The 15,905-nt window shown below is 36.1% G+C and overlaps 1 protein-coding gene across 1 annotated transcript; it reads right to left on the bottom strand.

Moving 5' to 3' along the window:
• Positions 1-1,169: 1,169 nt before the first annotated feature.
• LOC145775351 (ubiquitin-conjugating enzyme E2 C-like) lies at positions 1,170-14,174 on the bottom strand. Its single transcript, XM_082586639.1, has 6 exons — positions 13,987-14,174; positions 5,860-5,887; positions 4,022-4,108; positions 2,984-3,188; positions 2,422-2,481; positions 1,170-2,171 (listed from the first exon to the last, which is right to left on the bottom strand). Exons 1-6 carry the CDS (start codon positions 14,109-14,111, stop codon positions 2,119-2,121), a joined length of 558 nt encoding a protein of 185 aa, XP_082442765.1. The 5' UTR covers positions 14,112-14,174; the 3' UTR covers positions 1,170-2,118.
• Positions 14,175-15,905: the final 1,731 nt, after the last annotated feature.

Here is a 15,905-nt window from a genome sequence, read left to right as displayed (position 1 = left end):
GCGAGCCAAAATAAGGGGAGCAGTTGACTCGAAGACTATATGTCACTTCGCTGCTTCCTGTCGTCCGTTGTATCGCATCTGTGATCGCAGTGTAGCTTACTGTATGTTATCGCAATGGGCGCAAATAAAAACACGATTATTATTATTATCCAATCAGAACATGTGTTAAGTGACTACCGTCCAATTAAATACGTGAATTCAAAAACGGCCCAATTTCACTTTTTGTATTTTTTTATTCCTTTCAGTGTCTTATAAAATCATATCCGAAAATCGGTCAAATGACAAGTCAGGCGTGGGCCTAGCCCTATATAGCTCAGTTGACAGTAGGCTGCAAGAAACCACACCAAAAGACCAGAGAAGCAGACAGGTTTCAGAAGGTGATGACATCAAGCTGAAAATTGCTCATAACGTGCTACACTATAAGTTAGTATCAGTTTTCCACACCATCCATTGTTGCAGGCCCACAGTGGTTGAGTCAGCTACTTCCATTTACTTTGGACTAAAAAAGTTTTTGGTTCCTTCGTTATTATTTCTTTTTTAAGTCATCAAACGTGACGAGAACTAATTACATCTTGTCCGCTCCGTTGGTTCAGTGGTTACGCGCCCGGCTCAAGATTACGCGGGGCTGGTTCGACTCTCGGGTTTGCGCTTGAGCAACGCATTTCAGGACTGTTCTCCATTCAGCGGCACCTAGTGAATGAAATTATTCCCCGCCAACAACACTTCATCAATCGGAAAACTTCACTCGGTAACCGGCCCTGCGTCAAGAGCCTCTACAAGTTTGCGAAACTACCAGGAATAAATATTTATAAAGACTTTTGTCAGTCCAAGAATAAAAATTCAAAACCAACATCTAATTTAACGGAAAATATGAGCCTGGTCACACACGTAACGGCAAGCCCATGCGCGATCACAAACTTTCGCTTGTGATGAAACTTGCTCGTTCAGCTAATAGAATTTGTGCTGCGGTAGCTTATGCAAAAGGAATGCGATGTGCAATAACACTTTATAATAATGGACTGTAAGTTAACAATTAGTAATTGTTGGTATTCACTTTGGCTGATAGAAATATTTCTCTAAAATAGCTGTTACATTTTAAACGATTTTTTTTCTCGAACTACTGTATACTGTAACACAATGATATAACTGCCTCGACCTCCGTCTTTTGAACTTCCACGGTAAGTTTTACAAACTTTGTGACACACACTATCACAAGTGTTTAAAAAATATTTAATGATAGTTATGTGGACATGAAAAGCTAGGTGATATGACATTTTCTGTGGGGGCGAAAATCCAGGGTTAACAGTGATTAAGCAGCACAAGGTCGTAAATTTTTTCAAAACTTTTGCAACAGATCTTGCATTTTACAAGTTGTTACATTTGTTATTAAAATGACGTGGAAATAGAGTAAAAACAACGTAGTTCGTGGGTGTGTATAGCGTTCGCAGGAAAAAAGAGCAATAGGATTATAATTACAGTACATAGAAAAATGACTAACTGCTAAACACGTAACTAAAATTGCGACATGGCGTTGGAGACTTGCGCAGAAAACCCCAAATGCATGCCTATCAAAGCACTGATAACAGTTCATAAAATACCCACTTTTAAACAAAGTAATCGATTAGGACTATATAGCCTACATTACGCAAGTCAGCTACTGTATGGTATATCATGTCGTCAGCGACGTAAATGGAGGCTTACACCATGGGACAAACTTACCTACCATGGTCACAACTGGTATGCAAAATGCAATCAATTGAGCCTTCCCAGTTGGTCCACTGGACTTGCATCTGCTACGGAAGAATCATTTCATAAACCATTTCTTCGTATTGTTGCAATTACATTTAATTAAAAATGTGATATCACTGCGCGGTCGCTTCATGGGTGTTTCAACAATCGTACTTGCTCAATATGTTGTTATTAATGCGTCGTTGTGTTTCCTCAATTTACGATGAAAGCGAAAGCAAACAAGTGATGGGAATGAAGTTCCTGAATGAGACCAAACGACTCCAAGTAGAATGAGCCATTTGGTTTTGGTCTTTGTTGATGCTGGTTTTCTTGATTTAGTGGATAACGGTCCAATTGAACTAACACACGAACTTTGCAAATTTCAGCTAATCATAAATTATTAGCATGTTTTTCGTAATGGTTTAACAAGTATTTCTTGTAAGCTGTAAAAGAAAAGAAATACCAAACTAAACTTCTGATGATATCAATGAGGGTGAAACAGCCAAGTAAGGTTTTTAGTGCATAGTACCTGTATTTGATGTAAATCGGTCTGCTTGACATTATTGCTTAGCATGAGGACTTTTTTGTAATATTTATTGTTTGATAGTAAAATAATGTTTGCTGTTGTAACAGTTTTATCCGCCACATTCCAAAGATAAGTACAAGTGCATTAAAGCAACTAGGACTGCTTACCTGTTTGCATGGCCCACATATCCGCAGCTTGCACGTTTAATGGACTGTCATTATTAGGCTCTGGAAAACAACTCAAAATTTGAAAAGTGACCAACACTTTCGGTTGAAAGCCAATGGAGCGTTTTCCCAAGGACTTTGGAAAATATAAGCAAAACCCTAATCACTAAAAGTATTAACATGAAAGAAAATATCGATAGCCTACAGTACACAATACACATGCAATACGATTCAATTTGCACGATGCATAGCTTCTTCGTGACAAATTAGTCTTGATGAAAAGAGCTCTTTAAATTTCTTTTGAAAGATAATAATGAAATGCTAACGCTACTCAGACAGCAAAATCCGTTATTTTTAACTTGATTTACCACACCTGCAGAGTGCAGACTTAAAATCCATGTAAAACGACGGATTTTGCTTTCTGGGTAGCAACTACAATATTCTATGCTGCAAATTATTATAATTACTTTTAGAAGTAAATAAAATGTACTACACACTCTACAGTAACTCAACTAATAGTGTTTCTAAACGGCAAGCAATGGGAAGTTTACTTGGTTTATCTTACCTCCTAGCAATGACTGTATTGATAATAAGATTGTTCGAACTTCATACAAAGCTGACCACTTTTCTTTCAAAATATCGAGACATATGTTGCCGTGCTCATCAACATTGGGATGAAAGCAAGGAGTGCTGAATTTGACGGTGGGTGGCTCATAAGGGTAAGTGCTTGAAAATTCCAAAGACAATCTATACTTCAGTCCATCATACACCTAATTAGCAATGTGATGCTTAAAAGTTGAAGTAGTAAAGCTTAGTTATCACACGTTAATATTTAACAAAAAAATAATCAAAATAGTCGTTGTGATCAAATACTTATCACAACAGGCTATATGCAATGAAAGAAACGACAGGAATAAAAAAAATAAACAAACTAATAAAAGAAATTAAATCAAGCAACAAAGGAGATTGACTGTTAAATTGTTAATAGGGTCACCACTAAAACCGAACAGTCCTCAATCTTGGTAGCACTTGAAGTTGGGGGGTTCATTGGTACCATTTGCTGAGCATGCGATCACACTCTGACTTACAGAACTTAGTCAAAACTGCAGCAAACTACTTTCTATAGTCAGAAGTACTGTGCAGTTTTTGTTTTTTCCTGTTTATAGATTTAGTAAACCATTGTATTTTATTCAGATGTAGTTAAATTGTATGTTATTCTTGAAGAGGACATCTTGTGATGTCAAAAACCTTCGATATTTAATTTGTTGCGTAGTTTTGTGTTTCTGTAAATGTAATAAAATCTAATGAATATGTTGAACTTGATCACATTGCTCGGCTTCGTATGCCAATTGGAAATAGTATAAAATATGAAAAAAAAATAAAACAAACAAAAAAACGTAAAAAAAAATAATAAAAACTGACAACTAAAAGACATGTTTTTAATCATCCCTATGCATAAAGCTATGTAGGACTGTAGGTCTACAACAGTGAGGAACATTTAAACAGATGAGATATATATATATATAAACGTTTTACAGAAAAACAACACAACAGACACTTATCATAGAAGAGACGCATTTGAAAAGTTATAAACAATAATTACAGTATCTTTGGGTCCTTCTATGGTTCCAACCCAAGAAAACAGATTATCTCCATCTGGAAAAGCTGACACCCCTTTATCCGCAGACATCTAATAAAAATAATTGCTTAAACTACCATTCAACATTTTATAGGCATAGAAAACTTTTTCTCGAACTGTAGAAAATTTCATGATCAGATCACCGCTTCAATGCGTGATGGAAATCTACAGATAAATCTGCATCAGGCATTGCAGAGTGCAAAAAACAGTGTTGCAGAACGCGTTTTCGAATATTAAATTCTCATCAGTGCAACTACGTTTATGAACGCAATAACAACGGTTAAATTTAAACTCAATACAATACATTACAAACATTATAAGGACATATTCTCAGTGTTCAATTGAATATTAATAAATCCAGAGACATCAGAAAATCACTTCCCGCATGCAATTCCAGACCGACATTACTCGCTTAAGGTTTTTAAAGTGATCTGTCAAATCACCTATTGCGATTAACATTCGAGCAAAAATCTTGATTGACATGAAAATGCAACAGAAAGCAGATGAGTATTAAACATAATGCAAACAAATTACGGATCCACGTTTTTTAGGTGCAGACAGTTAGGCGCCGGTCAAATATGCGCGCACACTGTGGCGTTAGGATATTTAGGTGCGAAGCACTGTGGCGCCCGTTCATTTAGGTGCTATTCGTAGTAAAGTCTGCAGATTGTATCAGCTCAGCTTTGACAAATTAACCTAGTCAAGGTTTTGACGGAAAACTAAGTTACTCTTCAGTTCACTCAAGCCTACCCCCCGCTTGAATAGGCTAGTGCTACGGTATATTTTTTACTGATGTTTAGTGTAGTTATAACTAAAAGTGAACTCAGTCTTGTTCGGAAACTTGAGTAATTTATTGATAAAGCTTTCGCCGACGCAAACCTGGACTAACAACAAATAAATGCCGAACACGCGCATTAAAAAAACAATATATTTTTCTGTTCAATATAACATTTTGTGTGAAAAGCATTGCCGGTTTAAGAAGTTTCACTCACGGAAGCAATGACATATTTTTCTGTTCAATATAACATTTTGTGTGACAAGCACTGCCCTACCTGATACATTACAACCTGCAGACTTTACTACGAATAGCACTTAATTGAACAGGCGGCACAGTGTTCCGCACCTAAATATCCAGACGCCACAGTGTGCGCACCTATTTGACCGGCGCCTAACTGTCTGCGCCTAAAAGACTTGCTCCCCAAATAACAGTGTATGCAGCATACTAAATGATTGATTGTTGGAACCTTCACCTCACAATCTCACATTGAGTGTTTTTTCGTTAAGAGCTAAATCCTAGTAGTTTCACTTGCAACAACTTACTTCAAACCACTGAGACAGTTCTGGTCATCAAGACTGACAGAGTGATGTTTCTGCTTGTTGTGGAAATGTGATCTGGGGATTATTCTATTCACTAGGTGCCATTTAATGGAGAGCTGTAGCTGTGCTTGAAATGCGTTGCTCAAGCACACACCATGAGAGCTGAACTCATGCCGCTTAATCTTGTCATTTGTTTGTTCATAAAGTCGAGTACTCAACTAACTCAGCCGTCAGAGCAGACATTGAATGCAATACGCCATATAAAATGCAATGCAACTCACTCTATTTGGGTTTGACAACTGATTTGCAATCTAATCAAGTCCAAGCAAAGTCCAAGTCAAGGACAAATATGTATTGAAATTTCAAAATGAAACTTTGATCTAGGATAACAATTGGTTGCAGAAATAATCCCAGAAAACAAATGTACATTTTTACACTAAAAGGACGCAAATTTAAAGGGGGTATTGAAAAACAACAGTGCTTACCATCAAGTCCATTAACTCTTGTTGCAATCTAGATGAAAATATACACAGGTTAGGTGAAAGCTTAGTACTAGTAGTATTGAGAACTGCTGTGTATCACATTGATGCCACAAATAAAGAATTGTTGAAGAATGTAACTGATTTAAAATTGGTTACCAGTAATATAACTTCTTTATGGAATGCCACTGCAACAAATCCAGGCACTTGTTCAACTCACTACAGTAAAAAACACTTGTCATTATCAATCAAGTTCTACAAAAAAAACGCTCCAGGGAAATGTCGAACTGACACCCTTTGGAATCTGAGACCAATGCAGTCAGATTGGACAATGGACAATTATGCTAAAATCTGTCGAGTTTAGAGGCTATAAACTCAGCATTTTTGTTATTGAAAAGAAAGTGAAAAAAATACATCATGCTTGAGTAAACAGGTTAACAAAGCCATGGTAAGAATAGCCACGGCAATTAAAAAAAGAAACGTAATAATAGTTGAATATATTCATAATATTATTATTACGTTTCTTTTTTTAATTGCCGTGGCTACTGGCTATGTACTAATAAAATGTACTAATACTAAATAGATGTGGGGTCATTCCATGTCAAGTGATCCAGAAAAATGGGATTTTGTAACCCACCCTCTCAGATTTTAATGAAAATTCACACACTGATAAAACTTTTCTTCCTGATTTCAAAAAACTATTTTTTTTTTAAATCGGTCAACTAAAACAAAAGTTACGTCCACTTAAAGTTGACTGCTTTTTGTGATCGCTGAAGCGTAAAATCCATTTCGCTTTCACAAGTTTAACTGTAGGAAGATATTTCTCAGCTCCTAAGAAATTGTACTGATTGATATTTTCAGGTATTGTAGGACATATACTTCTTAAGCCATATCACTCAAAACTAAAGCTCTTGACCATCACCTTTGACCTTTAACCTCATGTTTATTCGTAGTCCCAATTGTGCTCAATCATGCAGAACATAATTTTTGATCATAAATAACTCATGGTGCTCACTAGTTACAATCACATGCAATGCATCATTTTAAAGGTATTTTCAAGGAGAATTGATATCAGAAATAAAAGTAATGGCTTATTGAGTATTTCACCTCACAAAGTGAAAACAAAAGCTTGTGTCTGAAAATCACTACAATTTTTAATTGCAAGTGTGCTATGCCAAGTTCCCCTAATGATGTTTTGTATATTTATAAGTTAAAATAGGCTCATTAAATATTTAATTGAAGAAGATTGTAGCAAACAATGCAAACCTATTTTTCCACAACAAAACTAACACATCAAAAATACCATACAACAATACACTGAATAATAACATAAGAGTTTACAAATGGTTATCTAAGGGTTGGAATCGGGTAATTGGACATTGAAATAACAATTAAATATAATAAAGATTAAGAAATATCCCACAAAAGCGACCAAGCTTGTGGCTGTGTGGGGGAGGCCATGGCTTGACCACTAAACAACTTGGAATAGCTCTTCCTCAATGACTTTGAGGGAGAGGAGCCAACAACAAGATTGTGCCAAAAATTTATGTTTTTAAACTAATATGGGTCCTGCTACTTAAACATTTTAAGCTATAGATCCATTTGAGCAACAATGATAAATTCTAAATTCCAGAACAACATTTTGTCACTTCGGGTACATACTCTTTCTTGACCTATTTTTCCACAACAAAACTAACACATCAAAAATACCATACAACAATACACTGAATAATAACATAAGAGTTCACAAATGGTTATCTAAGGGTTGGAATCGGGTAATTGGACCGCGAAATAACAATTAAATATAATAAAGATTAAGAAATATGGAAAGAGACTTAGTCAGAACATCTAGCAATAATGCAGGCATTATATATGAAGACACATACTGCACATATGCATATAAGTTGCATGTGTGCATACATACACTACCTGCCATTGATGGTCCGCTATATACATACATATGATGTAACTGACTTGTTTGCTGAACTATACAGTATTTCGCTCTGATTATATCATTGAGCACTCTGAATCTACTGTATTGGCAATCATACCAGATATATATTATATAATTTATACATCACAAAGTGAAACAGATCACATTTTTAGATTCATATTTTATTAAGTTCTCTACTGTTGGTTTCGCCCTTAGGGGCTCATCAGAAGAAATGCTAAAAGAAGGAGAACTTAATTATATAAATATGAATCTATAATGTGATCGGATCCACTTTGTGATATTATGCTCTGACTCTGGTCATCGAGCACTCCATATATTTGTTGAGGCAAGATTCACCATGATATATATAATTGTATATCGCTCACCTAGAACCGAACTATGTTATGTCCATTTTTCAAGTTTTGAGAAAAACAGGAAAATAGATTTTGAATTAGGTTTTTGTAAATTATCTCCCGATATATATGCAATATTTTGTACCAGTGTGACTAGTAATATCTTGCTGTTTGTTAGGCATCATTTATGATACTTTTTAACCACTAGAGTGAGCAATATAGTGTTTTTTCAAGTATTGGACGGACTTAACATTGTTTAATTTTGAAAATTCTAACTGGTAATTTCATGAAATAACGGACATAGCATACTTATAAAATCGATTAAAGTATTGCAACCACTGTTTTTACATTGAAACAATTTGAGATGGAGCTATAAATTGAGATAGTAGCCTCCAGGTAGCATTTGTAAACTTTTTTGACAGTGTAGAACCATGATTTCCTGTTTTGATACCACACAATCTTTTCACTTAGTCGTGTGTGATATTATGTTCAATTGTTTCTTTGCCATCTTACACATCTTCTGCAATAGTGCTATAAAATCTGACAGGTCTTCTTTGGACTTTTGGTACATGGCTTCCTCAAAAGACCTAGTTAGTAAATAGCTGAAAGCTTTATTGTTCTATGCTGCAATCCCATTTGTTAGATAGAACCATAACTAAGATTTCTGAATTTCTAATTTAGCTGCCTAACCACCAACTTTCATCAGACTTTGAAATAAACGCCAACAGCTCAACTAAATTAACATCTGGAGTCTGGACATTAAAAAAAACATCCCAATTAAAACACTGTAAGTTATTAAACAATATTGTATTTACTAAATTAGTTGATCTGACAACCTTAATCATTGTCACAAACCAGCAGAGATGTACGTATACGCCGTAGACTTGTGGTGTAGACTTTTTGTTTGCGCTAACGGTTACAACCACACTTTTTTTGATAGTTGTCGCTTGAGGCTAGCTACGCCGTAAAGTTTTCGCGGTTTTTTAGTGCACAACGTCAACGCATACTTTTTAATGTATTTTTTTTCGCTACAACACACCAATACCTTCCAGCGCTGCAGTTGAAAGAATGTTTTCAATGGGCAAAGACATATTAAAACCAAAACGCAGCAAAATGTCAGATAAACACTTCAGATGCTTGTGTTTCTTCGTGGAAATTCAAAATAAAACTTGTTTGTTTCGAGTGGTTTATACCGTGTGAATGTTTGGCACCTAGCAAACAAAATGAGTTTACGCTAGTGTATGCGCTGACGCTGTCAACTTGTTTTACAAGTTACGTTGACGCATACGGTGTATGGTTTTTCGAACGTTTGCGTTTACGCTGACGGCGTCAATAGTTTTTGTATGCGCGTACATCACTGCAAACCAGTGATGCATTCATAAAACTAGAATTCAAGGAATGGGTAAATAAAATCTCTATGCTAATTTTCAAGAGTATCTACAGAACGAACAAACCACATAATGAAATTACAAGGAAAGATAATAATTCGACGACCTAAATATCAGCAAAATTGATACTTAGGATCTCAGAATTTTCAACAGTTCTTTTGGAAGTCAAGATGAGTCCAGCTGAAACAAAAGCAAAACTAGCATTGGTGTTCACTGTTCAGCTACTCTGGAATGTCTGCATAAAAGTGGTGATGGTGTGGAGGAATGAGGTTTTTTTACAATAACTTCATCAAATCGGCTTTTTTGTCCTTTTTTACTGCAAGCTGTGATTTGTAACGTTTTGGTAGTTCCACAACTAACGGCAATGAAAATTCAGTTGCAAGTCGTCTGCTGCTCTGTCGACTTGATTTTATGAAGTCTATTTCACTGAAAGACGGCTTTGAACATTTGTACTTGAAGTATAGCTTGACTGGATTTACCTTGCAAAACTTTAATTGCATAATCTTGGTCCACAGTATTTTTTCACCGTCAGAATCAAAAGTTGAGCCTCGCATGATATGTGAGTATTGTGGTGAATCATTCACAATTTTTTTGAAGTCAACAACTTGGCTAAAATCAGTGATTGTCACTATGGTAGGATTGGTTTAGAATGACTGGAGAAAAAACTGGACTGGACTGGAGAAAAACTGAAAGGTTGGTCATTATCATTAATGCCTTAAGTCAAAATAGCAGCCTGTTACTAGGGATGCCCAAAGTAGAATTTCGAATCCTTGAAATTCGAATCCATCCAGATTCGAATCTAAAAACCGCTTTTTTATCGGGTAATTGGATTCGGAAATAATACGGAGAAAAAAATTATAAAAAAAATAAAAAAAATTTTGAAAAAATACGCCTGCAAGTCTTGCAACAAAGCAGACTTCCCACTTTTGCACAATTTAGCTGCAAAATACGTGGCCATTCCAGCAACATCAGCTTCTTTGGAGCGATCGTTTTCAAGCGCTGGGCTGACTGTTGGAAAACTCAAAACAAGGCTGACAGGGCAGCATCTGGAGGAGATAAACGTTCTACATTGCAATTCATCACTGTTGTGAACGATTGAGAACTTGTTAAAATGATAGCTTTGCAAAGCTTCTTTTTCATGCCGTTATGTGTATTTTCTCAATAAAAAGAAAAGGTTAAAATTGACGCCGAGGATTCTAGAATAGGATTCGAAATTCTAGATCCGAAAATAAATTCTAGAATAATTCTAGAATAGGCAATTATTCTACTTTGGGCATCCCTACCTGTCACACAGAAAACAAGCTGTGGGATGTTCTCTGACCCATAGCAACCAGCCTTACACAGCCTGTGTTATCTCTGAGTGATACAATGGTAAAAGGGTGCTGAAAATTTACCATCAATAAATAAACCCGAAGATCACCTTTTCACAACATGTATTATGTCCAGCATTTTCAATCAGTCAAAAGTAGCAACTAGTTTAAGTCCAACAAACTATGTTATGTCCAGACACAGTTAATAGGTTGACATTACGTTAAGTCCAGGTAAGGACATAGCACAGTTTAGTTTGAACATTTTGAAATTTCTGCAGGACTTAACATAGGCTAAAAGCTAAAATAATGGACATAAGAGAAATCTGAGCATGCCATCAGATAGAGCTATGTCCAAAACCCAAGAAAAGTTGAAAAAGTGATTTTTGCAAAAAGTGGACATAACATAGTTCGGTTCTAGGTGAGCGATATGTTCAGCGGTGAAGCTGGCTTATACACGTATATACTGAAATACCACAAAATACCAAAGTACATATACCATAGTCTTATAGTCTACCCCACACATATAAATCAAACAATGAAAATTAACAGATTATTCAGACCTTGAAACATCCGGCGGTCATGGCGGACAGGACCTTCGGAATGACCTCGAATGTCTGCCGAAGCCGACTCTGGTCGGTCACAAATATTCACGCTTAACCTGCTTATTCACGCTTAACCTGCTCCAGTATACTTCAGGGTCAGTTAATTAAGCCATCAACCATTGCAGAGCTATTCTGTTGTAGAAATGCTTCTTCTACAAACACGACCACACAATACTGTAGTGCGATTTTGTGTAAAATGTACATGCAAAAAATATGTCCGGTTGAGATATTAAATGTCCGCTGAAAGGGCCAGTCCAGTAGGACATGCTTGACCGCCGGAAAAAGTACAAACTTCGAGGCCTGTTATTTGATACAAGCATCTAACTAATACAACGATACTAGAATTGATACAGAATATTCTAGACTAGATTGTGACTCAAATTAGTACATATCAGTTTTTGATTAAGTCTTTGAAGCTGTCTAACCTCAAGGCGTGCACATTGTTTTTTAGCAAACAACACATCTTGCCTCAACAAATATATGAGAGTGCTCGATGACCAGAGTCAGAGCATATTATCACAAAGTGGATCCGATAACATTATAGATTCATATTTATATAATTAATTCACAGTGTAGATTCAAACGTTCTGTTATAGCCTGATGCAGCGGGTTCTTTTTGGCAATATCCAATTACACTAGCTTTCGGAACACAGTTCCCTAGTCATGTGCTATGACGAATGGTGTTGAAGTCAGTGAGTGGTTCTTTGAGTCTTGAAGTCAGTGAGCTAAACCAAAGAGCCACTTTAAAGAAAGAAAAAACCACTCACTGACTTCAACACCATTTGTCATAGCACATGACTAGGGAACTGTGTTCCGAAAGCTAGTGTAATTTGATATTGCCAAAAAGAACCCGCAGCATCAGGCTATAACAGATCGTTTGAATCTGCACTGTGAAGTAAGCAACAATCATGCTGCTAAAAGCGAAACTCATTCAATTATATAATTAAGTTCTCCTTCTTTTAGCATTTCTTCTGATGAGCCCCTAAGGGCGAAACCAACAGTAGAGAACTTAATAAAATATGAATCTATAATGTGATCTGTTTCACTTTGTGATGTATATATTATATAATATATATCTGGTATGATTGCCAATACGGTAGATTCAGAGTGCTCAATGATATAATCAGAGCGAAATACTGTATAGTTCAGCAAACCAGTCAGTTACATCATATGTATGTATATAGCGGACCATCAATGGCAGGTAGTGTATGTATGCACACATGCAACTTATATGCATATGTGCAGTATGTGTCTTCATGTATAATGCCTGCATTATTGCTAGATGTTCTGACTAAGGCTCTTTCCATATTTCTTAATCTTTATATATATTTAATTGTTATTTTAATGTCCAATTACCCGATTCCAACCCTTAGATAACCATTTGTGAACTCTTATGTTATTATTCAGTGTATTGTTGTATGGTATTTTTGATGTGTTAGTTTTGTTGTGGAAAAATAGATCAAGAAAGAGTATGTACTCGAAGTGACAAAATGTTGTTCTGGTATTTAGAATTTATCATTGTTGCTCAGATGAATCTATGGCTTAAAATGTTTAAGTAGCAGGACCCATATTAGTTTAAAAACATAAATTTTTGGCACAATCTTGTTGTTGGTTCCTCTCCCTCAAAGTCATTGAGGAGGAGCTATTCCAAGTTGTTTAGTGGTCAAGCCATGGCCTCCCCCACACAGCCACAAGCTTGGTCACTTTTGTGGGATTTGTCCATTGGGTGGTTGTGTCCAGGGTAGTTGGGAGCTTGGAGCATTCAAATGGGTGTCTTGGAGGTGTGGAGGGTGGTTTTGCATTGTTTGCTACAATCTTCAATTAAATATTTAATGAGCCTATTTTAAATTATAAATATACAAAACATCATCAGGGGAACTTGGCATAGCACACTTGCAATTAAAAATTGTAGTGATTTTCAGACACAAGCTTTTGTTTTCACTTTGTGAGGTGAAATACTCAATAAGCCATTAATTTTATTTCTGATATCAATTCTCCTTGAAAATACCTTTAAAATGATGCATTGCATGTGATTGTAACTAGTGAGCACCATGAGTTATTTATGATCAAAAATTATGTTCTGCATGATTGAGCACAATTGGGACTACGAATAAACATGAGGTTAAAGGTCAAAGGTGATGGTCAAGAGCTTTAGTTTTGAGTGATATGGCTTAAGAAGTATATGTCCTACAATACCTGAAAATATCAATCAGTACAATTTCTTAGGAGCTGAGAAATATCTTCCTACAGTTAAACTTGTGAAAGCGAAATGGATTTTACGCTTCAGCGATCACAAAAAGCAGTCAACTTTAAGTGGACGTAACTTTTGTTTTAGTTGACCGATTTAAAAAAAAATTAGTTTTTTTAAATCAGGAAGAAAAGTTTTATCAGCGTGTGAATTTTCATTAAAATCTGAGAGGGTGGGTTACATGGTCTGGATCACTTGACATGGAATGACCCTATGGCTAAGTACTAAATAAATGTACTAATAAAAACTTATTGAGCAATCATCCTTGATAAAAATTGATCAACATTAAATAAAATCACCTCTTTTTCACAGAATGTGAATCTTTTTTAATTACTGTTGTGGCATCTTGAGGTTTCCGAGACGTATCACTTCGAGTGTTTACAACAACATTTGCATGTGATGGATTGATATTTTGTGATGCCATTTAAAAAAAAAATGAATCGTACAATTAAATTAAAAGTATGCTAAGAAAATAAAAAGTGTCTAAAATATAACCCTGAAATATTTTTCCACAGGAAACAAAGTCAGCCACAACATGAAGTAACTGTATTTACTGCATTATGAGCATCGTGCAAAACTATTTCCATACATGATTTTTAATGTCTATGATACTTTCTTTAATAACGAATTGTATGTAGGTATATGTATAAATAATCTTTGACTTTGCAAAAATTCAACCTCTGTGAAAGCTTAATTCTTAACATTTCACTTTCACATAAAGTTTTTTCTGGCAGCGTAAATGATTGCGCATCCCAATGTATGAGAGGACGACATCATGGGTACGACATTGGCAGGGGAAGACATTGTCGCCTCCCATTGCAAAGCAGGATGCTCATTGATACAGTAAACAAACTAATAAGAATAATATTAACAATATTGAAGTTAATAGTGGTAACAGTGAAACACATGCAAAAGAAAACAGCTAGGTACCGTAGATGTTATATCAATTGATGGAATCAAAGCTTCTTGCAGACCTGAATCCAGGAAGTTTTGCATACGGTACTTGTAGAGGCTTTGTATACTGATGCAGGCACGGTCACCGAGATTGACAGAGTGAAGTGTCCGATTGTTGAAGTCTTGTTGCCAGAGAATTATGCCATCCATTAGGTGTCGCTGAATGGATAGCAGTCCTTAACGTGTGTTGCTCAAGCGCTCACCCCAAGATTCGAGCCAGCGCCGCTTGATCTTGAAGCGTCTTTGTTCCAGAAGTCACGCACTAACCAACTGAGCCATCGAGCGGACATCAGTGTGAGTGGGTAAAAAGAAACACAAAAACAATACCAAAAACTTGTTACCAGACTAAAGCAATTTTGGTTTGCATCAATTAGGCATTGACTTCTGGTTGCCACAAACAAACCTGCAACTTAAATTCTGGTCTGCTGTGACCTACCGGTACCGTACATTTTGAATATGAAATAGACTAGGGTAGCAAAAATTCTTCCTCTCCAGTAATGCACAGAAATATCACAGCGCTTTTAGTTTCCAGATGGCAACAAAAACTTAGACAGTAAACATAATGGATTCGTCACAAGACAGCACAAACCAAATAAAAAAATGCACAAAATTAAAATGTGAGAGTACAATGATTGAAAAAACTTGAAACAAACTTCAAATGATTAGCCAATCAGCTGTAGTCACACATCAATGATCGCGTGGTCACAGAAACCAGAAAACAAAAAAGGAGTCGTAGGGAACTTGGTTAATTGGTTTTTGAATCTTTATCCTCGGACTGACTAAGCCTTGATAAGTTATTCCTGGTAGTTTCGCATACTTGTAGAGGCTCTTGACGCAGGGCCGGTTACCGAGATTGGCAGAGTAAAGTTTTTCCGATTGTCGAAGTGTTGTTGGCGGAGAATTCTTCCATAGTCTTTCGCTGCTTCCTGTCTGTTGTGGTATTTAGATAGCTATGGTACTATTTTATTCGTATTGTTTATAATTGTACCGTACTATTGTCGCAACAGACGAAATAAAAGGTTTTTCTCTCTTTCTCTCTCTCATTCACTAGCTGGCTATGAATGAAGAGCAGTCCTTAGAATGCGTTACTCAAGCGCACACCCCGACAATCGAACCTGCGACACATGATCTTGAGCCGGGTGCGTGACCACTGAGCTAACGAGGCGGACAACTTTTAATACCAATATATTTTTTTGATAGTTCTCAAACGAACAATTTCAGTAGAGACAATAGCATAACCAGAAATTTTGAAAGGGAGGGTTTT

The sequence above is a fragment of the Aplidium turbinatum genome, chromosome 8 (genome assembly GCF_918807975.1).
Source record: "Aplidium turbinatum chromosome 8, kaAplTurb1.1, whole genome shotgun sequence".
NCBI lineage: Eukaryota > Metazoa > Chordata > Ascidiacea > Aplousobranchia > Polyclinidae > Aplidium > Aplidium turbinatum.
Note: the sequence above shows the minus strand (reverse complement) of the source record. Positions and strands in the feature narration are given on the sequence as shown.

Excerpts from the sequence above, each read along its gene's own strand:
- LOC145775351 (XM_082586639.1), bottom strand. The coding sequence starts at position 14,111 with ATGGCATCACAAAATATCAATCCATCACATGCAAATGTTGTTGTAAAC. Across the intron at positions 3,189-4,021 it reads TAGAAGGACCCAAAGATACT|GTGTATGATGGACTGAAGTA; the intron begins GTAATTATTGTT and ends ATTGCTAATTAG. Across the intron at positions 2,172-2,421 it reads TATGTGGGCCATGCAAACAG|CTTACAAGAAATACTTGTTA; the intron begins GTAAGCAGTCCT and ends TTTCTTTTACAG.